At 36.2% G+C, this 22,432-nt stretch overlaps 1 protein-coding gene and 1 long non-coding RNA gene across 4 annotated transcripts in view; one reads left to right on the top strand and one right to left on the bottom strand.

Moving 5' to 3' along the window:
• The window catches only part of Urm1 (Ubiquitin-related modifier 1), a 53,717-nt gene that overhangs the window by 1,635 nt on the left and 29,650 nt on the right, over positions 1–22,432 (top strand). The window contains exons 4-5 of one of the 3 annotated variants that reach the window (XM_071719168.1): positions 14,729–14,777; positions 17,025–17,674. In XM_071719168.1, the coding sequence (XP_071575269.1) occupies positions 14,729–14,777; positions 17,025–17,057 (82 nt within the window). In that variant the 3' untranslated portion in view covers positions 17,058–17,674. Of the gene's footprint in view, positions 1–14,728; positions 14,778–17,024; positions 17,675–21,485; positions 21,736–22,432 lie in introns of those variants that run through there. The other 2 variants (XM_071719167.1, XM_071719166.1) reach the window with 2 other exon arrangements.
• LOC139780505 (uncharacterized) lies at positions 2,332–5,434 on the bottom strand. The gene is made up of 2 exons (XR_011720260.1): positions 3,682–5,434; positions 2,332–3,494 (listed from the first exon to the last, which is right to left on the bottom strand). It is a non-coding gene; the product is annotated as an uncharacterized lncRNA (long non-coding RNA).

The following is a 22,432-nucleotide window of genomic DNA, read 5'->3' on the forward strand; positions in this document are numbered from 1 at the left end:
TCTTTCTTCATTGAAAGAAAAGAGAAGAGGAATGCTTCGAAGCATTTGTAGCGTCAAGTGGACCGCAGCCTAAGACGGTCTTAAATATAAGATCCGACTATGAATACCGGCCATAGTATATGTCATGTGCACTATAGATTTTAAACACTCGGGTGGGGAATCCAAACGCAGCCTAAAGGGGGGTCTACAATGCGAGTCGTGGGTCGTGAGTCGTAGGAAATGGACCAATCACAATCGAATTTGAGGAGAATAATCGACTGTGATTGGTCAATTCTTGCGACTCACGACTTGCGACTCGCATTGTAGACCCCGCATAATGAACACCAAAAAGATAGAGTGACGCTTGTGTCGACTTGTGTCGCTAAATAAAAAGCACCTAATGAGTCGCAATCGTAAAGCTGAAGTCACATGGCATGTATTTTCCGCGTAACGCGTAAAGGCCATTACACGTAACAAAGTTTTAGTCATAATCGTAAGGCCGTAAGAAAATAGACCAATCACACTCGATTATTCTTCAAGCGCGAGGAGAATAATCGACTGTGATTGGTCTATTTTCTTACGGCCTTACGATTATGACTAAAACTTTGTTACGTGCAATGGCCTTAACCGCGTAACCAATTAGAAGCGTTTCGCATTTTCGGTTGCGTATATTCGCGCTTCTGATTGGTTACGCGATACGCGTTAAGCCTTGTGTACACGATACTAGAAATCGGTCCGAGTTTCGGTTTAAGCCAATGAAACTGCTGCTTTTCTGTAAGAGCTGCAAGTTGATTGGCTTAAACCGAAACTCGGACCGATTTCTAGTATCGTGTACACAAGGCTTTACGCGGAAAATATCAGTCCATGTGACTGCACCCTAAAGGCTGATTTATAGAGGCCGTAACCATTGATTTAAGCCGTAATCTTCAAGAAATTGACCAATCACAGTCGAATGTGAGAAGAACAATCGACTGTGATTGGTCAATTTCTTAAAGATTACGGCTTAAATTAACGGTTACGGCCTCTATAAATCAGCCTTAAGGGGTGCGTTCCGATTCCCCTCCTGGGTGCTGAAAATCTATAGTGCACGTGACATATACTATAGGATTTTTAGCACTCGGGTGGGAATCCGAACGTAGCCAAGGCTGAAGTCACATGACATGTATTTTCCGCGTAACCGCGTTACCAATTAGAAGCGTTTCGCATTTTTGGTTACGCATATTCGCGCTTCTGATTGGTTACGCGATACGCGTTACGCAGAAAATATCAGTCCATGTGACCGCACCCTAATAGCTTCTGCACACAGGACGCGGAAACGCTTGCCGCGCGGCAAGAAGCGACGCGGTAGCCAATCAACGTGTTGCTTTTCCGTAAGAACCAAAAGTTTATTGGCTACCGCGTCGCTTCTTGCCGCGCGGCAAGCGTTTCCGCGTCCTGTGTGCAGAAGCCATAAGAGTCGTAAGAAATTGACCAATCACAGTCTATTATTCTCCTTGCGGTTGAAGAATAATGAACTGTGATTGGTCAATTTCTTATAACTCTTAAGCCTTGTGTACACGATACTAGAAATCGGTCCGAGTTTCGGTTTAAGCCAATCAACTTGCAGCTCTTACAGAAAAGCAGCAGTTTCATTGGCTTAAACCGAAACTCGGACCGATTTCTAGTATCGTGTACACAAAGCTTTACGACTGCGACTGAATGTAGATCCAGCCTATGAACTGCGCGACGCAAGTCGAAAGTTTGTATTAAGCCGGTATTCATAGAGTGCGTCCCGTTTTGTGCATGATGCGCATAATGTATTATTTAAGCCCGGTCTACAATGAGTTGTATCGTAAGTCGTAAGTCATAAGTGAATCGACCAATCAACGTAGAGTGTTGGTAAGATGACAACTCAGCAGTCGTTCTACTGAACGCGACCCTGGTCACAACCGTGTCGTATCCCCAGTAAACAATTTGTCAGCAAATTGTAACCAAATTGACACCAAATACGCGCAAAACTTGTCGACAAATTCGGTGCGATCTGTGTCTGCAATACGCTTGTGTTTTGCTAGCAAAGCTTGTGTACATGACTTGACACCAAATTGACGCCAAATATCGAGCAAAACAGGGCAGCAAAAGTTCAACGGCAAATTTGCGCCATATTGTGAACAAGGCTTGCCAACAAAAGCTCGACAGCAAATTTGTGCCAAATTGCGAGCAAACCTTGACGAAAGAACTTGACGCCAAATTGACACCAAATACCGAGCAAATCTTGATGACACAGCTTGACGCCAAATTGCAGCAAGCCTTGTTACGTAGCCATTAATAAATACTAAAATATTTTTTTTTTTAGGAAAAATTAAAAGCATTAAATTATAAAAAAGCATATAATTTGTTATTGATTTACAATAAATTATTTTATACATATGTTACATATGTTAAAAGAAATCTTTATATTTATAAAACATTATAAGACATTTATAAAATCTAACGGTGGCAATAAAGTAATTAATTATATATTAATTACAGTAAATGTTATACAATGTGAATTTACTGACATATGCAAACATTTAACTTTGTCAACAGCACATACAATATTTGTAAACACTCGAGAATCTTATATAATGCCTGTAACACATACTCCGTGCGCAGATAATGCATTGGCCGGTATAAGAAGGATTTATAGAATCTTACTGAAAACACGAGTATAATTTCTATGAAAATGCATCTAAAACAATATTCTTATAAGCCTAATACTACTAACTTTCCTTTCTTTAATCATACAATAATAACTACCGTGCATATTTAAACAACTAGTTCAAACTTGAAACACGATTTATTATTTGCAAGAATGCAAAATTGAAATAAACAAATGTTCACAATGTGTATAGTTCGTCGATTACGATGGAATAATGCAGTACTGTTGTCAGAAAGAAATAACAAAAGAATAATATACATCATTTAGGTGCAAGCAACCGAAGTGAATTTTGTAGTGTTTGATGTAATAGAAATTAATATACAGCAGAAAAAAACTGTTCAAACAAAACTTTTAAACCGTTCAAACAAAACTTTTAAACTATTCAAACAAAACTTTAAACTTTTACAGATAAAAAAATACACGATATTTCATCAACAGTTCCAAGATTATTTTGAGAAATATTTTAATCAAAGAAAGAAAATGTAAAATTTTTAATATTGCAAGAATATAATAGTTATAAAACTAAAGCATTTCCCTTGTATTTTAAATTGTTTTAAATTGTTTCTATTTCAAACTAATATTACAATTTTGCCTTAATCAGATTCAAACGGCAAGTAGAATAAAACATTTTATTACATAATATTACATATTCTTTATACTCTTATAACTCTTCTTTAAGACTATAAGAGTATAACTCTTTATACTCTTATAACTCTTCTTTATAACTCTTATTTTCACGAAACATTTCGAATATTTTTTATTCTCATCACTATTCTCGCAGTTTTCAGAATTATCATCGTTGTCATCTGAATGAGCCTCGTTATTGTTGCCGGTGTGTCTGTTAATGTTAAATATATCTCTATAATTATCGTTATTTTCGAAATCAAAGTGTTCAGAGTACTCAAAATGATCAGAATTATTAGAAAATTCAGAATGGTGAGAAAGTTCAGAATGATGAAAAAGTTAAGAATAATGAGAAAGTTCAGATTCTTTTTGATTATGAAGAAAATCTGGTGTTACGGAACTTTGGCTTTTAACGGAAGCATGTGCTTGCTGAATATGCGACTGATCGAATTCAATTAAAGAATCTGTTGAATTGAGTTCTTCTACAACTTCAACATTCACTTTCTGCCTTTTAACTTTCTTAGAAAGCTTATGAAACGGTGTTTTTTGGCATGTTCTAAAATAAACTGCAAATAAATTTAAATGTTATGTTTACATAAAATACATAGATTTCAAAATATATACTATCTTTACTCTTTAAAAACATTTATTTTTTCAGATTTTCTACTGCACAATTACTATAACAAATGGAATGTTAATGGAAAAAAATATAACTAAATTAATTAAACTAACAGTACAAAATAAACTTATAGGATGGAAGGCTGGCTGATTTTCTCGAGTTATAAAAAGGTCATCAATTTAAATTTAAAAACAAAATCTCGTTTAATTAAACAAATTTTAAATACAATTAACGTTTTACGTTTCGACTTTATATACTTAGTCTTCTTCAGAAACCTGATACATAAGAGATAATACATAAAAAATAATTAAAAAATAAAAAGAAATAAAATTGCTACAGATAAAAAGGATAGAGAACAAAGCCGCATACTTTGGACTGACTTGCCAGAAATGTAGCTAAGATCTACACTATGACATAGTATAGACCTTAGCCACAATTAATGTATATACGAGTTGTCAAAAATAGAATGAAATAAGTCAAGTAATAAAATTGTTACTATTATCTATACTGTTGTTATTATTATCAAACGATATTATTTATTATTTGACAGTGTAAAATTGTAATGCATATATTAAAATTACATTAGGGCTAGAATATAAACCAGACCCACAAGAATGAGAGCAATTCCAAGATCTCAAGACGAGAATTAACCAGATCTTACAGGGCGGAATTAAGGAGTCTGGATTACTGATTGAAATCAAAGTAAGAAAAGAAAAGAAAAAAAAGAAAAGAAAAGAGAGGGGGGCCTCTGCTTTTGTCTACGAGATCAATTCTAGGGCTAGAATATAAACCAGAGCCACAAGAATGAGAGCAATTCCAGATCTTAAGACGAGAATTAACCTTGCAGAGCCCCTTGTACTACCACGATCAATGTCGATCTTCCAATATGGCGTCCCAAATGAGAATATCGGAAGGGCCCTGCTCGCTGGACCGGACTCCTCGCCTCAATCCTCCCTCAAGCTCTCCTTTTCTTGGCGGTGAGCTCTCCTTGGGAAGTCGAATCTCGCTCGGTTGGTCTCCAGAATACGTGCCGCTTAGCTCAATCAGTTACGAAAGAAGGAAAACGTACTCATCTCGTCCGAAGAAACGCAGCAAGAGCGGCCATGACACTGAACAAGAGCGAGGAAGGAGGTGGGGGCGCGTTGAAAGTGGCGACTCACATGTCGCGCCATCTGAATGAAACGCCCTAAACATCGCTTGGTATTTGGCGTCAATTTGTTCTTAAGTTTTGTTACCAAAATTTGCTCAATATTTGGCATCAATTTGGCGTTAGGTTTAGTCAACAAACTTTAACAGCAATTTGGTGCCAATTTGTTATCAGGTACTACTAAGCTTTGCTCGATATTTGGTATCAATTTGACGTCAATTGTGTACGCATGTTTTGATACGTATTTGCTAGCAGTTTGTCGACAACATTTGATAAAACAAATTTTGATGCAAATTTGTACCATTTCTGAAACCAAAATTTGTAGCAAGTATTTGGCATTATTTGTTCGAACAGATTTGGCTATCTGGGTCCTTGTCGTAAGTCGATGTCATAAATATTGGCATATTGGCCGACGTCGAGGAAGTTCGGTCTCCACTATAGGATCCCCTTAAGGATGTATCACACGTACAATCTTAGACAAAAGTGCATGAAATTTGAAATACTTGAATATCTACGCTTAACGCATAGTAAATCTAGATGTAAGATACTCAAATGATAGTAGGAGTCTTATTTTTATTCCTACAAAGGTATTTTTTACTTTACAAATGTTTTTTCCAGTATTATTTGCAATTTTTGTAATTTATGAGCCTAAACTTTTGGCAGTGAAAATGCCCTGATTTCAACTTTATAACGTCAAATTATTTCAAAGCGAAAGACATTATTCAGCAGTGCTGATAAACAAATGTGACTTTAATAACGTCAAAAAAGATAAATATGTATCATATAAACGATAATTTTGAATATTATTTATTATAAACATTGTTATGCGACTCTCTGGGCCGATATCACAGTCTCCGATTAACGTGATCCTCCGATTAAACTCACTCTGCATCTCTTTCTAACTGTCTTTTCGTCTCTTTCTAGGGGGACAGTTAGAAAGAGATGCAGAGTGAGTTTAATCGGAGGATCACGTTAATCGGAGACTGTGATATCGGCCCTTTATGACTCGATTCACGTAGGTTGGCAGCCTTGCACAGTACCAAAACAGTGCGAGACTTGATGCGAGCTGCGAGGTTATGTCTGTTCGTTTACATTTTTACAATGTCAGACACGAAAAGTTATCGGTGGAAAGGCAAAATAGTGACAAAAGCAGTTTATAAAAAAAGACTCGCTCGACGAAAAGTTATACGTGTAGCGACAGCCACAGCCATAGGTTATGATTCGCTTGCCCAGCTGATTGCGACGTTGCCGCGCTTTCACGAGATGTTCGTGCCGACAGCAAAATTATCTCAAGTTATAATTTATTTCTTTAAAACGGTGTAGTGAAGACAATTGAAACTTGGCAGATATTTTCATCTATTCGTATACTAGATGTACAAAAAAATTCAAAATATTGGTAGCGCTCCTTCAACATTTTTTTAGCTGTTTTATCCGCCAAAATCGTCTCTTCCCATAAGAATACGTGTAAAATCAGTGAAAATTAAAATCGTTATATCTCAGCAACCGTTTAGTGGATTCGTTTCTACTTTTTTGTAGCACATCAGGAAGACTAAAAGAACATTCTCACAAATTTTTATCCACTTGGTAGCGCTTTGAAAATAGGTGCAATACATCCTTAAGGGGATCCTATAGCGAAGGCCGAACTTTCTCGATGTTGATAATGTCAACATTTCTAATCCTGTTTTCTATATATCTGTCCTTGTCTAACTATAGATATCTGTCCTTGTCCGATCGCTGCGCCGTCTCTCGCTACACGCAATACTGCTTATCCTATCAACCTACATGTGCTTTTGCACATATAAAAGTTAAAAGCATGCAACTTTTTTTCTAGGCTTTTAATCTTAGTTTTAATTGCACGATATTGTTCTTACATGTTTTTCCTAGAACGCCTGTTACTACGTTTATGCGAGTGTTACTTCTGTAGTAACTTACGATAATTCACTCGTTTACGCGGAGTAAGTTATCGTAAGTTACTACAAAATCCCGTTTACGCGAAGGAATTATCGTAAACTGTACAGAAAGAACGCTCGCGTAAACGTAGTATGTATTTAATTTTGTATATATAAACTGCGGTATTTTTGTATTAAGCAAATATTGTCGTCAGTGACAGCTCTATGTGCCGAAAATTTTATTATTTTTTTGTTTTTTATGTAAAATCGACCGTAGCGTTCTACATTTTTGTATGTACGTTAATTCTGTAAAAGAGTTTTGTAATTCCGTAAAGCCAATTAAAAGTTTAATGCATCTAACTAAATGTCGGTAACGACTGCCACTATTATATAGGATCCCCTTAAAACACCTATTGTAGATCGGGACTCAGACTGCGGTCCACTTGATGCTACAAATGGTTCGAACCGTTTGACTGACCAATCAGAACAAAGAATTTTACTAATTGACTAATCAAGGAATACTTCGAAGCGTTTGTAGCGTCAAGTGGGCCGCAGCCTCAATGTGCAAGAAGGACAGCAGGCAATTGCGGCCATTATCTATCTCATTCTATTCAACACTGTAATACTGATTGAAAAGAGACAGAGATCGGCCGCACTAGAGACCCTACAATCAGAGTCTGGCCAACAAGTTTTCCGACATGTTTCGTCAAAATTCTGCGAGAGAGAGGGATGTGGAAGAGAGGGAGAAGGCGATATATTAGAGGATATATATATATATATATATATATATATCCCATACAGCATATGATATCATTCGAATGTTCTGTACTCGTACTGTAAATATACGTACCGTATATAATAATATACTTTGAACATTTCTATAACATCTCTAGTAGTATATTATTTCTCATAAATTCTTAGGACGTACTTGTAATATCTCACAGTAGTATATTATTTTTTGTAAATTCTCAGGACGTACTTGTAATATCTCACAATAGTATATTATTTTTCATAAATTCTCGTATACTACTTAGAATATAGAGGGAGTCATTTTAATTGACGCAAGCAAATATCTCGGAAAATATGAAAGATATGGAAAAATGTTTTGGACGAAAGTTGTATGGTCTAAAGGGGGACATATGATTCTGATATGAGTCATGTCGTAGACGTCGTCGTTTTCAAGAAATTTTAAAAGCGACTAATTTCTTAAATTGAACTTGATTTTTTCCTTGAAATAAAGTCATGTGGTAGATCTCGTCGAGACGTTTTTAAAACATTATAATAAAGTTCTCTTTCTTCTCGTTAAGAATTTCCTGAGATATTTAAAATTTTGTCATAATATTTTTAATATAAAATATGAATATAAATATCTCGTAAAGTATTCACTTTTCGATGACTTTACCTTCATACTTTTATATGTAGAATAATGAGAGGAATCGATTGTTGTAAAAAAAAAACAGAAAAAATATTTAAACAAATTTGATTGCATTTTATAGACGTCTTTAATTTTGCAAAATTGCAAATGTAATAATTAATATTATTATTCGCTTTCTTTTATTATTCTACGTATAAAAGTATGAAGGTAAAGTCATAGAAAAGTGAATACTTCACGAAATATTTTATATTTTATATTAAAAATATTATAACAAAATTTTAAATATCAGGAAATTCTTAACGAAAGAGGGCTTTATTATAGTGTTTTGAAACGTTTGGACGAATCTACAACTTTTATTTCAAAGAAAAAATCAAGTTTTATTTAAGAAATTAGTCGCCTTTAAAATTTCTTGAAAACGACGATATCTACGACATGACTCTTATCGGAATCATGTCACCCTTTAAACCATACAACTTTTGTCTGAAACATTTTTCGGTATCTTTCATATTTTTCGAGATATTTGCCTGCGTCGATTAAAATAACTCACCCTATGGAAATTCAATTTGACTCAATCTACCATCACGCTAATAACACGCGCTGCCGCCACGCGGCGTACTTTTTCGTAATTAAAAATTGTCATGCGTTCAATATAAGAGGCGAGCCTGCGAGATGCTGCAAAATGCTTAAACCTTGATATTGTTCGCTGCGGATCAGCTTAAGTCGCCTTAAGTGATCCTTATATCTCACGTAGCACAGTGCAGAAGGCAACGAACATAATTTTATTAATCTAACATAATAAGTATATATACCGTGCGCATTCTATCCTTGGTTCTATATTGGTACTTGTGATGTTCTTGGATGGTATTTACTGCGAAATATTCTCAGTATATACTGCGAACTGGAAAAAGGCGGACATAGAAATCTTCTCAGTATGTCCGCAGTAAATCGCAGTACGTATCTCGAATGTTTTGAGAATATACGCAATATACTGCTGCGATATTCTTCGCACGTTCTCAGTATCTACTGTATGGGATATTCATATCGCTTTACTTTTCTCTCTTATATCTCTTTCTCTTTCTGTTTCTCTTGCTTTTGATGAGAGAAATGGCGAACCAATCAAAAGTTGCTATCGTATGGACTCTGATTGTAGGGTCTTTGATTGTAGGGTCTCTAGGCCGCACACGCGCTCTATCTCACTCATATTTTAGGACGTGTTTCGTAAGAGCCTCCGCACAAAACTCTCGTATGATAGCGTAGTGTAACGTAACATAGATCAACGCACAAGAAACATATTGACGTATAACGCCGTAATCGATACGTTTCTTGTGTGTTGACCCACGTTTCGTTACACTACGTTACCATACGAAAGTCTTGTGCGGAGGCTCTAAGGCCCGGGCACATAGAAAAACTTAAGCAGTAAGACGTTAGCAGTAAGCAAATCAGTCAATTACAGTCAAGAACTTAAGTCATAACGTAAGCGGTAGCGAATCAGTACCGTTGATTTCCTTACTACTTACGTCTTACTGCTTAAGTTTTTTTATGCGTGCCCGGGCCTTTATACGAGTAAAGCGGGAAACACAGACTTTTGCATAACGCATAATGCATAAGCATAAGAAAATTGATTGGTCTATTTCCTTTTGCATATGTATATGGACCAATCAATTTTCTTGTGCTTACGCATTATGTGTTATGCAAAAGTCTGTGCTCCCCGTTAAAGTAGGGATCGCGCAGTCCATTAGCTCGATGCCTATGATCTCACCGGTCGCGGGCGCGACGCATAGATGGCAGCATCGTGCGTTCCGATGTAGAGTTCCTATAATTATTATAGGAACTCTATTCCGATGTTATACAAGTCATTAGTAATAATGTAATTATGATAAATTTGACCCAAATAGGCTTTCTATTGGCTGTATTTTGTATTTTTTACAAGTAAAAAAAGAGTTCATGGAATAAGAGTTGGATACTGTTTAGATAATTTTTTACTGATCCGCCAAATGTTTTAATTTAAAATAAAAGTTAACACTGCGAAATTTATTATTTATTTTGTAAATTTATTTATATTATTATAAAAATAATGTTTATATTACATATGAACAATAATACATTTATAAATTCATTTTTTAAATAAATAAACTACATAAATAATCAACTTATTTGAACGTATTTGAAAAGTGCATTATAGTTAATTTAAAAATGGCCGACAGTGTTCAAACATTTTACTCTAATTCGGTCCAGAATTTCTCAAGTAAAAATTTTGACACTGTTTAGACAATTTTTGATTGATCCGTCCATGTTTCAGGCTAACTATGAACAAATTTGTATTTTACTATTATTGTGTGCGTGCGTGCGTGCGTGCGTGCGTGCGTGCGTGCGTGCGTGCGTGCGTGCGTGCGTGCGTGCGTGTGCGCGTGCGTGTGTATACACTACTCAAAAAAATTAGGGGATCACTTTTTGTCAGTAAATTTTTGCCCATTTTTAAACTGTAATTACTCAGCGAATAATTAACGTAAAAAAAAGTTTTAAAAAAGGTTTAAGGGGTAACGCCACTCTAGAATTTTCAAAAAATCGATTTTTTTTTCTTAAACGATGCTTTAAGGTCTTAGAAATAAGGTACACTTGGTTTCAAAGCTCGGAAAAATCTCTATTATCTTTTTTTCGTAATCCGTCTGCCGGCGCGGAATGCATCTGTGAATGTTATAATATTCAGTTATAACTGAAACTTTAAACGCGTTTTTCTCGAAATCGCTTTTTTAAAATCGGGCGGAATCAGAACTCGAACACCTTTTATCCGATTGACTTGAAATTTTGAGTGAAACTTTACAATAACATTATCTTTAGAAATACGTATGGATTTTGCGATAAGTTGAACAAAACTTTTTTTATAAACAATTTTGTGCGAAATTTTTTAGCGAAAAATGAAACATTTTTTTCCAACATGCACCATTCTTACAAAAAATGATATTTCGCAATTCCCATACGTACTTCTATAGAAAATCTTATATATTTTTCAAAAATCTTTGAATTTTTGTACCAGCTCAGAAATTATAGGAGCTTCGATTCCGCCCGTTGGACGACTTCCGCAAAAAGGCACTTTGGATCAATGGCTCTGGCGCCGCCATTTTGTCAATAAAAAATTAATAAAAAATTTTTTTTATACTTTAATATATAGATAATAAATAGAATTAAACCGATTTTCATTTATGATTATTGTATTTTTGAAAAAAATTATCAAAAATTTGCTTTTTGGGACTCTAAAGTGGCGTTACCCCTTAACAGGGCAAACTCTCTACTATAAGGTGCTTTTGTTCAATTTTCACTCAGGTTAATACTTAAAGGCGTGGTCAGCTTTGAATAAGGACGTATTTGAGATATCCAAATCTTGAAATTTGCAGTCTTTCACCGCCTAACAAAAAAATTGGCGAACATAATCATTAATATCATCTCAAAGTACGGACTTTACCCTTTCAAATGAAAAAAAAACTTTGTCCTACGCCGATTATTTAGCGAGATATCGCAATTTAAAGTAACCCCTGTTTTTTTATGATTTCAGCACAATACCGCTATTTGCGTAACTTGATGTGCACCATGGGCATGTTACTCAGTCAAATTTTGCATATCATGTATGTATGTATAATATGGAGTGTATGTGTGTACATGTAGCGGTTTTTTTTTTTTAGTAAGAAGTGTTGCCATTTTTTCGCCATATCACGCGTCTCGCGCAATCTTGATCTCATATTGATGTATTTTTTTACATCGAATTGAAGAGGTACTGCGTCAAATTTTGAATAAAATTTCTCAAACTGATGTAAAAAAATGCGTCAATATGAGATCAAGATTGCGCGAGGTAATACGGCGAAGAGTGACAACACTTCTTACTAAAAAAAAACCTCTACATGTACACACATACACATGCACATACACATACACATACATACATCCGAAGTATGAATACTACTAGCCTTAGACGTCTCACGTCGCGGCCTTCTATGCGACACATCCAACGTAAATATAAATATGGAATTGTGCATAGAGTGATTTCTTTGATAGCTGTATTTTTTGTAGCCGATTGAAAATTGTGTGGCAAGAACTTACGATATAGGTACAGTGACAACATTTAACTCGGTTCCTTCCCATTATCGACCCAACGTATTTTATTTCGATAATTAAATTAGTGTTGATGAGTTGTCCTCAACAATTGTAGAGGAAGAACTGGATTAAATCTCGTCAATCCGTCGTAAACACAATTTCGCAAACACGTCGCGGGAATTGTATGATTTATCGGATTGATATCGCGTGTTAAGATGGCCGTTTTGCATGCCATTTGTTGCTGATTAGTGCAATGGCGTAAAATCGGAATGATTGGATTTGTGCTCGGATTTGTGAGATATCATCTTTTGAGCGTTATTTTTATGGGCCTAAAATGGTCACTAATAGTCACGTACGCAGCGCTTTACATTTCTCTCGATTTTATCTTCTTTTTACATTTTGACCGGCAAAATGAAATAAGTTAACGATGGAAACATCGATCGTCTTTAATCGATATTTGAATATCCACAAATTCTAATATCCACAAAACAATATGGCTGTTTGTGTTATCTATTTGGTTGAGATGCCTTTACATGCTTTACGTCAATTTGCACGTGAGACGGATTTAACGTTTAAGAATAATACAAGTAAGAAGAAAAAGAAAAGAAAATCGTGAAATTAAGGATTAAAACGCTTAGGTTGATGGCAGAGAACGAAACGTAGGTTCTTACATCTATCGTAATCGTAGACGTAAAGCAAGGCAGAGAAAACCGTATACGTAACTATACGCATCCACACGATTGCTTTTCACGATTCACGATCTACGTTTCGTTCTCTGCCATCAACCTTAAGGGGATCCTATAGTGGCAGTAGTTACCGACATTTTTTTATTTTAAGTAATTTTTGAATTGGCTTTACAGAATGGCAAAATCTTTTTACAGAATTAAAGTACGCACAAAAATCTACCTCGCGACACACAATTTCATATCGGGAACGAAAAAAAATTAAAAATTTTACTAATTTGGGCACATACAGCTGTCATCTGACGACAATAACAAAAATACTGCAGTTTATATGTATAAAATGACACCCAGGCGAGGTAGGGACAACATGTAGGAACAATATTGAGTAAATAAAACTAAGATTCAACGCCTAGAAAAAAAGATATTTTAAAATAAAGTTTTATTAAGCAAAAGCACATTCAGGTTGATAGGATAAGCAGTATTGCGTGTAGCGAGAGATGGCGCAGCAATCGAACAAGGACAGATGCCTCTCGTTAGACAAGGACAGATATAGATATATAACATAGAAAACAGGATTAGAAATGTTGACATTACCGACGTCGAGGAAGTTCGGCCTTCGCTATAGGATCCCCTTAAACGGTGTATGCGACGGAACATAGTGAAGTCGGCTGCAAAAGTCGCAGTCGTGTCGATTGGCCGGTTTCTATAGATTCGAATGGTATCAGCTAATCGGCTGAATGACTCTGACGATACGTTTATTTTGAAATTTTAGTCGTTACGAGTGAAAGTTTTGCATGATGAATGACCTCGTTCGCTTGTCGTCTCGCGTTCGTTTTACGTTTGTTACCAACTTTTCGTAATTGATGGAGAGCGCGTTAACGCGAGATCTGTAGGGTGCAAACACATGCAGCGGAACGGCGTACGCAGAAAATCGCGGAACGAGAGCCTTGACCAATCACAAACTTTCCGCTGTTTTCGTTACGCGGATTCACGATCCCTATGTACCCATGAAGCGTATCGAGAGCAGCGGGGATTGCGCGCAACCAATCACGAGTCTCCATTTGAAATGTGTTCAAACTTTATTTTAATATTTTTTCTAACAAGGAACTCATTAAATGCAACATTTATGAACATGATAATAATAATTACTTCTCAATAGAATGGTTAAAAAGTAATAATTGAGACATACTAGTCGTTACGCTTTGCTCATTCCGCCTCATGGGGACCTAGGGCCAGTGATTTCGCGTAACAGATGTTGCGAATGTGGTACCGCTAACCTAACCGATATCACCGATACTGTTAGGTTACCGTATGGTGAAGTTATGACACGAAGATAGTCACCTATCAATTTCTTGATCAGTTTGATCACTTTTATTTTATCATTTTTATGATGTGTGTGTATACACATATGGAATTGCGCAGTTCCGCGAAGAAAATTAAAACTATCCGCTAAAAACCGCGGAAAGGCGCTGAAAATCACGAAACACTTGTGATTGGTCAAGGCTCTCGTTCCGCGATTTTCTGCGTACGCCCGCGCCGTTCCGCTGCATGGGTTTGCACCCTAAGTTTTATACACGCAGTACGCACTACGCCGCCCGAGGGCGGCGAAACGCGCAACTCGATTTGAGAAATTTATCTTGTTTGTTTAGGAGGCCGGGCATTCTGGTTCTGGTAAATGACGCCGACTGGGAATTGCTGGTGAGTTTTACGCATAGCGTCTGTTTCCATTGCGCACTTCTCCTTGGATATCACACAGATATTTGAACAATTTTTGTGAAGGAATGTGAAAATCGTGTGTTCCATGACTGTGAAATTTTTTTGACAAAAGTTTCACGAAGTAAGAATTTTCAAAAACTATACGTGTTGTTCGGTCAATTTGGAATCGATGTCTTACGTTATTATATGAATATAAACAAGTAAACATAATGATTGTTTTATCGTTTTTAGTTAAAAAATCGAAGAACATTATTTTTTTATTTAAGAGGGTATTCTGATTTGAAAAGTCGTAAAAAAGGTATTTTTCAGGAATTTTTTGTAGGGAAACGGAAAAAGCGAATTATTTAAAGAATATATTTTTATTTTCTAAGTAACGCTCTTCTTTTTTATGTTATATCCTGGTCACTAGGAGATTGCAAAGAAAAACGCATATAAATGGTGTATATGAGGTGTTCTAGGTATCTAAAACGCAAAAACCAAAGATTTTCTTATTCAGGAGAAGTATGGCTATTATCTGTTCAACATGAAAAATTCTATATAACATCATAAAAAAGAAGAGCGTTTTTTTTTACTTAGAAAATAAAAATATATTCTTATATAATAAGACGACTAAAAGAACATGCAAAGTTTTTAACGTTATACCTATTCGCTTTCTTCGTATCCCTACAAAAAATTTCTAAAAAAATACTTTACTTAATTGATCTTCTAACCAATCCTATTTTCTACGAGCAAAATAAAAGTTATTGAATTTTTTATATAGAATCGTCAAATTTTGTGTTGCTTACGCGAAGTCATGGATAATTATAAAATAATATTATTGGGAATATAAAACGAGTGTGTGTAGAATAAATAAAAAATTATCTGTTAGATTTTTGTGATAACTGTAAAGTTTCTTGAATCTATTTTAACATTTGTAAGATTAAATTTATATTATTATATTTGATTATTACTTTTCTATACTAAATTTTCTTTCGAGATAAAGATTTTGCGTACGTCTTAAAAATAAACTGGAATTATTAAAACTTTATTCTTGAGGAAAACCTTTTAAATATAGATTTAAATACGCAACGAGAATGGCAGACGGATTTAAATTCGAAAAGGATTGAATGGATTACTTAGCTACGCGATTCTTAAGTCGTCATACTGATATGAGAAGTTAATGCACCGTGTTCGGCGAACGAATTTTTTAAAGACGAAATTTATATTCTCAGATCTTTCTAAAATTATTAAAATTTATTAGGGATATATTTAAATATGAATATTCCATAAAAGTTAACTTTTCCTTCGTCCAATGATTGTTAATTAAATTTTCGTAAGATTTATACAAGTTTTCTATATATAATTGAGCTATTTTAATATTTATTCTGTGTATAATTTTTTTACGCCAATCACTTTTCTTTTGCGTACTTGCGGCACGCGGTAGGATACAACATACATCATAACGAAGTATTGCGGAAAAGAATTATAAGAATAAAAAAAGAATTTAAAGTACATTCTTAAACTGCCAACAATATAATAAACAATTAAACTGTTTATTTCATCCGGCTATAGTTGGCAAATAATCATCGTGACGATTCGACCATTGGTTTTGGTCCTTTAATCGTCAAGACGTTAATAATCTTTGATACTTATATATATAAGCATCTCATTTTTAAAATAATTTAAATTAAATTAAATTATTAAATTTATTGCGAAAAACATTACCTTAGCCAGGGTTCGAACCTGGAACCTCCCTCATTCCGTGTAGGGCTGAGGTAATGTTTTTCGCAATAAATTTAATAATTTAATTTAATTTAAATTATTTAAAAAATGAGATGCTTATATATATAAGTATCAAAGATTATTAACGTCTTAACGATTAAAGGACCAAAACCAATGGTCGAATCGTCACGATGATTATTTGCCAACTATAGCCGGACGAAATAAAAAGTTTAATTGTTTAAAAAAAGAATTCCAAATATTTTCGGAAGTTATCGTAAGACTAGGCTGAAAACTACGAAACGTAAGTTACGAGTAAAAATGGGATTTTAATTTAATACACTTCTTACCGAACTGTTTTTCAGTAAGGATTGCTTTTCCGTTCAGGCCACATCGGTTACATACGCTTTACGTTGTCGAGATTAATAATTTTGTTTATGACATGTATTGTATAATATTTATAAAACTATATTATTATTAAGTAACATTGTTCTCACGCTATGATAACTGCATTATCTTCTATCTATATAGGGGAGACCGGGGCTAAACCGCCAACGGGGTTGAACCGCCAAATCAAATATCTCGGAACCTGTATATTATGCGAACTCGCTATTAACATTGTAAATGCTGCTTATGGTACCCATGTGACCAACGGAGTTTCGGCAGGTTACCTGCCGTGTTATGATTTTTACGAGGGCAAACGTGTTTTCAGAAGGTGAAAGTGAAATTTTCTGCGCGTGGAAATATTGTAATATCTGCAATAATGTTTGCTCTCCAAATCTCGAGGTACGTGATTATAAAGAGTAATGCATGCTGAACACGAATCCAGTGTAGTTTTTTCATTATCGTTGATGTCTAATATTTCGTGAGCGATCAAACCTGAAACTTATGTTTGGGGCTTATCCGCCAGTAAGCACCCGGGGCTGGTCCGCCAGTCTCGTCACTGTGGCGCGCCGGGCGCACGACTTCAGCTCACGGCGATTTCAGGTTAGGTTTCCCTCGAGCGTGATTCTGTCTTCCCTTGCACGTGCGTCAGTTTGTGTAGGAGGGAAATGGTACGCACGTATCGTCGCAAAACGGTGTTTTGGCCGACCGAAAAGATGGCGGACCGTTGTTTTCGAGATCGCTCACGCTCACGGCACGTCGGCGAGGTACGGCGAGGCACGGCACGGCTCTGAGATCCCGCGATTTCCGCGCGAGAGTTGACATGCCGCGCGCGCGGTAGATCGTCCCGACTCCCGGCCGCGGTAAATCGTCGTTGTTGGTCGTTGTGTCAGTGACAGTCGCGCGTGCGACCGCATCATCCAGCGTTCGCCGCATCGTCTCGGCGTCATTGTCGCCGCCGTTGTAGTGGTGGTGGTGTCGGTGGTGGTCATCGTCGTCGTCGTCGTCGTCGTCGTCGTCGTAGTGGTCATCGTCGTCGTCGTCGTCGTCGTCGTCGTCGTCGTCGTCGTCGTCGTCGTCGTCGTCGTCGTCGTCGTCGTCGTCGTCGTCGTCGTCGTCGTCGTCGTCGTCGTCGTCGTCGTCGTCGTCGTCGTCGTCGTCGTCGTCGTCGTCGTGGTCGTGGCCGTTGTCGTGGTGGTGGTCGTGGCCGTCGTCGTGGTAGTGGTCGTGGCCGTCGTCGTCGTGGTGGTCATGGCCGTCGTCGTCGTCGTCGTCGGCGCGTCGAGGAATCGGCGCGAGGACGCCGTCGAGTCGGTAAAATGGTCGCGCTCCACCGCGAGCTTTTCTAACCCCCCTGTCGCTATTTATCGCTCCCCCGCGAGAAACGCGGCTTGGTTAGGTTGCTCGAGGGTCCGCGCTGATCCTATGGCACCGGAACGCCGTCACGCGTATTCCCCGTGGTTGCCCGCGTTGACAATGTGACGTGCCGTTGGGGAGTTTACGATTTGGTTAACCTCTGTATTTACGTGCCTAAATTGTTTTATGGAATAGGTAAAACAATTATTTTTTAATAATGTTTTGCATAAAAATTTTAAATAAATTTTTATATTTTTCTCTTAAAAAACAATTATTAAAACGTATCCTATCATTTTTCAGGATTAGATGTACGTATATGTATTGAAAATGCAGTGTGGCGGATTAGCCCCGGGGGGGGGTGGCGGTTCAACCCCGGCATTTTTGAGATTTCAATTTTTTCACCGTTGTCGTTTTTGCTCTATACCGGTTAAACAAAGCAACATAGATAAAAATTTCCTATATAAATTTTGTAGCTAAAGGTTCACTCTTTACAGTGGTATACCACGTTTAACTAAAATTATTTATTTTGTTGTTAAAAATCGGCACCGAAAAAAAACTGGCGGTTTAGCCCCGGTCTCCCCTATATAAAATAGAATGTCTGTATGTATGTTCTTTATACACTCTTAAACTATTCGACCGAATTTTTGCCAAAAGTGTATAAAATAGGGGTAGAATTTTCAGGGGAATGCTATAGAGTGTATAGTTTTTCGTTACCGATCTTTTTGGGAACCGGTATCCGAAATTTTTCCAATTTTTCGGGAAATAATTGACCGAATCTTAAAGAATTGTATATAAAACAGGGGTAGAATTTCCCGGGGAGTGTTATAAACTGTATAGTTTTTCGTTACTGATCTTTTTGGGAACCGGTATTCAAAATTTTTTCAATTTTTCGGAAAATAATTGATCGAATCTTAAAGAATTGTATATAAAACAGGGGTATAGAATTTCCCGGGGAGTGTTATAAACTGTATCGTTTTTTGTTACCGATTTTTTTGGGAACCGGTATTCAAAATTTTTTCAATTTTTCGGGAAATAATTGACCGAATTTTAAAGAATTGTATATAAAACAGGGGTAGAATTTCCCGGGGAGTGCCATAAAGTGTATAATTTTTCGTTACCGATTTTTTTGGAAATCGGTTACGAAATTTTTCCAATTTTTTTAAGAAATAAATTGAGTGAATTTCAAAGAATTGTATACGACGGAATTGAACTTTAGTCGATAAAAAAGCGATATTTTTCAATTTATAGCATTTTTGTGGATTGGTGTGTATGTATGTTTGTTTAAGGAGGTTCAATTGCTACAAAAAAATGCAGCCAGTTTCATGAAATTTTAATATGTTGTTCTGGAATGCAAAATAGAATTATGTGAATTTTTTGGGAATTTTTCACCGTCCCGTTTTGAAAAAAATCTACTCCAAATGAAGTCGTTTGAAGGAAAACGACTCCCGGGCGAAGCCTGGGTAACCAGCTAGTATATAATATATAAGCATCAATATGACTTTATGAAATATTTTGTGATAAAGTTACATCTATATTAGCGAGAAAGTATCAAATAGCTTCGAACGGAATATAATAATATATACAAATACTCTACACGAAAGAGACCGTGTAAAAGCCACGTTTGCGCATTTTAGGATTAATAAAATCAAGAATTCGATCGCTGAGTACCGAAAGATTGCCGAGCGACGGTTTAAAATATTAATCTCAAAGAAAGAAGGAGAAATGCGGCAGATAGGCGGACGATACCCTTCGCGCGATATTTCTTTTCCCGCGTCGCCAACTCCCGCAGTGACGCACGGCTGTTTCTGGCGTCTGACAAACGGGATACCCCGTGACCGGTTTTTACAAACGGCATAATCGGCCTGTCGGCGACCGTCGCCGCCGTCACTGTCGCCGCTTGCGCGGTAGCTAGGGTGCCGGGAGCGAACTCCGGACGCTGAAAGGGCGCAAATGACCTCGGTTTGCCACACCCACGGAGAGAGAATTATCATTTTAAATTTGTAAATGTACACGCCGCGGCTATTAGGAGGAGAGACGCGATTCTCGCCGGGGTAACGCTCGAGCGGGAAGATGCTGCAGCGCCGGGGAGCGTCGGAACGAGGGAAAAGATGATGGCTCTGGCCATTATTATGATAATACCGCCGCTCCTTGGCGAAGCTTCTCCGCTCCGGCTTCGGCTTTTGCGTTTCCGCGTCTTTTCGCAAGGCTCGCTTCTCTCCTCAAGGCGCATATACGTGTCGTCCGTTTCCCTTTTCGCCCGCTTCCTTTGCCACCCACGTTCCTTTCTTTCCATAATACAGTCGCGCTCGTGAACGTCTAGCTCAACTTTTTCGGCTCTTGCATGTCGATGTAATGGATATCCTTGCTATCGATAGTTAAAGGAAAACGTTGAAAGGCACGAATGCGAAGTTAAAGGTGAAATCACCACAAAGAGTCAGAGTCTGTCTTCATTATTGACAGCAGGGGCACGTATACAGAGTACGTACATGATATATTGTACAAATTTTATTAAAGGAGCATGATTTCATACTGCGTATTAATACCGTCAAGAATGTCAGTTTATGCAATTTTTATGTTGTCTTATTTTCCGTTTTTAATAAAAAACATGTTCCAAAAAAATGTGCTATTAATTTATAAACTTTAAACACTTGTAGTTGGATAACTATTTCGAATTGGACCCATGTTTATAGGACATTTTCTACTTCAATTTATATCAGAAACATGCTTCTTTAGTTTGTATATTATATCATATAACACTCTGCATAGGGCATTTCAGATTCATCGAACTTTCATCTATGGATTCTTTGATCAACTCAGATTTTTCGTAAAAATATCGAGGCATAAATACTATATTTAAGTTAAAAATAAGACTAGAGGTCTATAAAGATTTTCATAACTTAAATTTTTGGGATGCAAGTGACGAAATCTTAATAATTTCAAAAACTTTACCAAAAAGATATAACAGAGTTTTAGTTTGGGAATTAAATAAAATATTGAAAACTATCTACTTATTTTTTTCAGGTCTATTTAAAATTCCATGGTAAAAAATTGCACGAAGAAATAGCATACAATTATATTTTGACTAGGGCAAATCGGCTTTAAATTTCTTAAGAATACATAAATCGATATATGTGAGATAAAATATTTTCTTAAAGCTTATCCATTTCTTGTCGCGTCATTTCACAGAGGGTTTTAGCCATATTATATTTCGCGTCGCTCGATTGATCAGAGATATAAGAAATATAATTTCAGGGTGAAGGCGATTATAAACTATGCCCGCGGGACAAGGTGCTCTTCATCTCGACGCTACACGGAGGATAAAAGGTACAAATTTCCGATACTGAAAATCGACTAAGAATAAATGTCCATTCAAGCATTGTAAACTTTTGTAATATATATTTGTAAAATATTTTATATTTCGGACTGTCGCATTTTAAACGCGACGTGGGAAAATAAAATACTTTTTTTCAAAGTATATATCAGTATTAAACAATAATTATGACATTGTTTGTTTATTTTATTACATTATAATCCTGGGTCGGCTAAAACTTCCAAACTGGTTTTATTATATTTTTATGGAAATTTTTAAGGAAAAGAGTTGTAAGTCTCTTGCTTAATCTTCATTCGAAAGGACCGGATCGGTTTTTAAAATTATTTGTCATTGTTTGAAGATTTTTGTCCTGTAAAAAACGATACAATATTGCGATTTATTTATTCCTAGTTGCCTTGGGATTCGTGTCAAATTATATTTTTATTGGAATGGAAAATTTTTGGATTTAAAATTCTTAACATAAGTATTTTTATATATACGGCGTTCAGTCCTGAAATTGAATTCTCGGATCTTTTGCTTGATAGTTTTGCTATCAAGCAAAAATAATTCATATTTTTGAAGTTTGGTTTAGATATTATATTCAGTTTTTACATGTTAATTTGCAAACTAGCATGTGATCTGTGAATAATAATAAGTTATCATGTTTATGTGCACGAGTTAATTGAAAGTTTTAAATTGCATCAATTAGTGGTCATGTATATCATTCGACTTTATTTTATAGTCACACGTGAATTGCATGTTTCCCTTGTTGGTTTCGCGTTACCATTTTTTTTTAATGTAACGCAAAGTGAGATATTCATTCGAATATCACGTTTATCAGACTCGCGTGTAATGCAATTTGATGGGTATTTAATTAAAAACGAAATTT

Source organism: Temnothorax nylanderi, unplaced genomic scaffold, assembly GCF_030848795.1.
Source record: "Temnothorax nylanderi isolate EJ_2023f unplaced genomic scaffold, tnyl_v1.0 TNYL_tig0281_pilon, whole genome shotgun sequence".
Taxonomy (NCBI): Eukaryota; Metazoa; Arthropoda; class Insecta; order Hymenoptera; family Formicidae; genus Temnothorax; species Temnothorax nylanderi.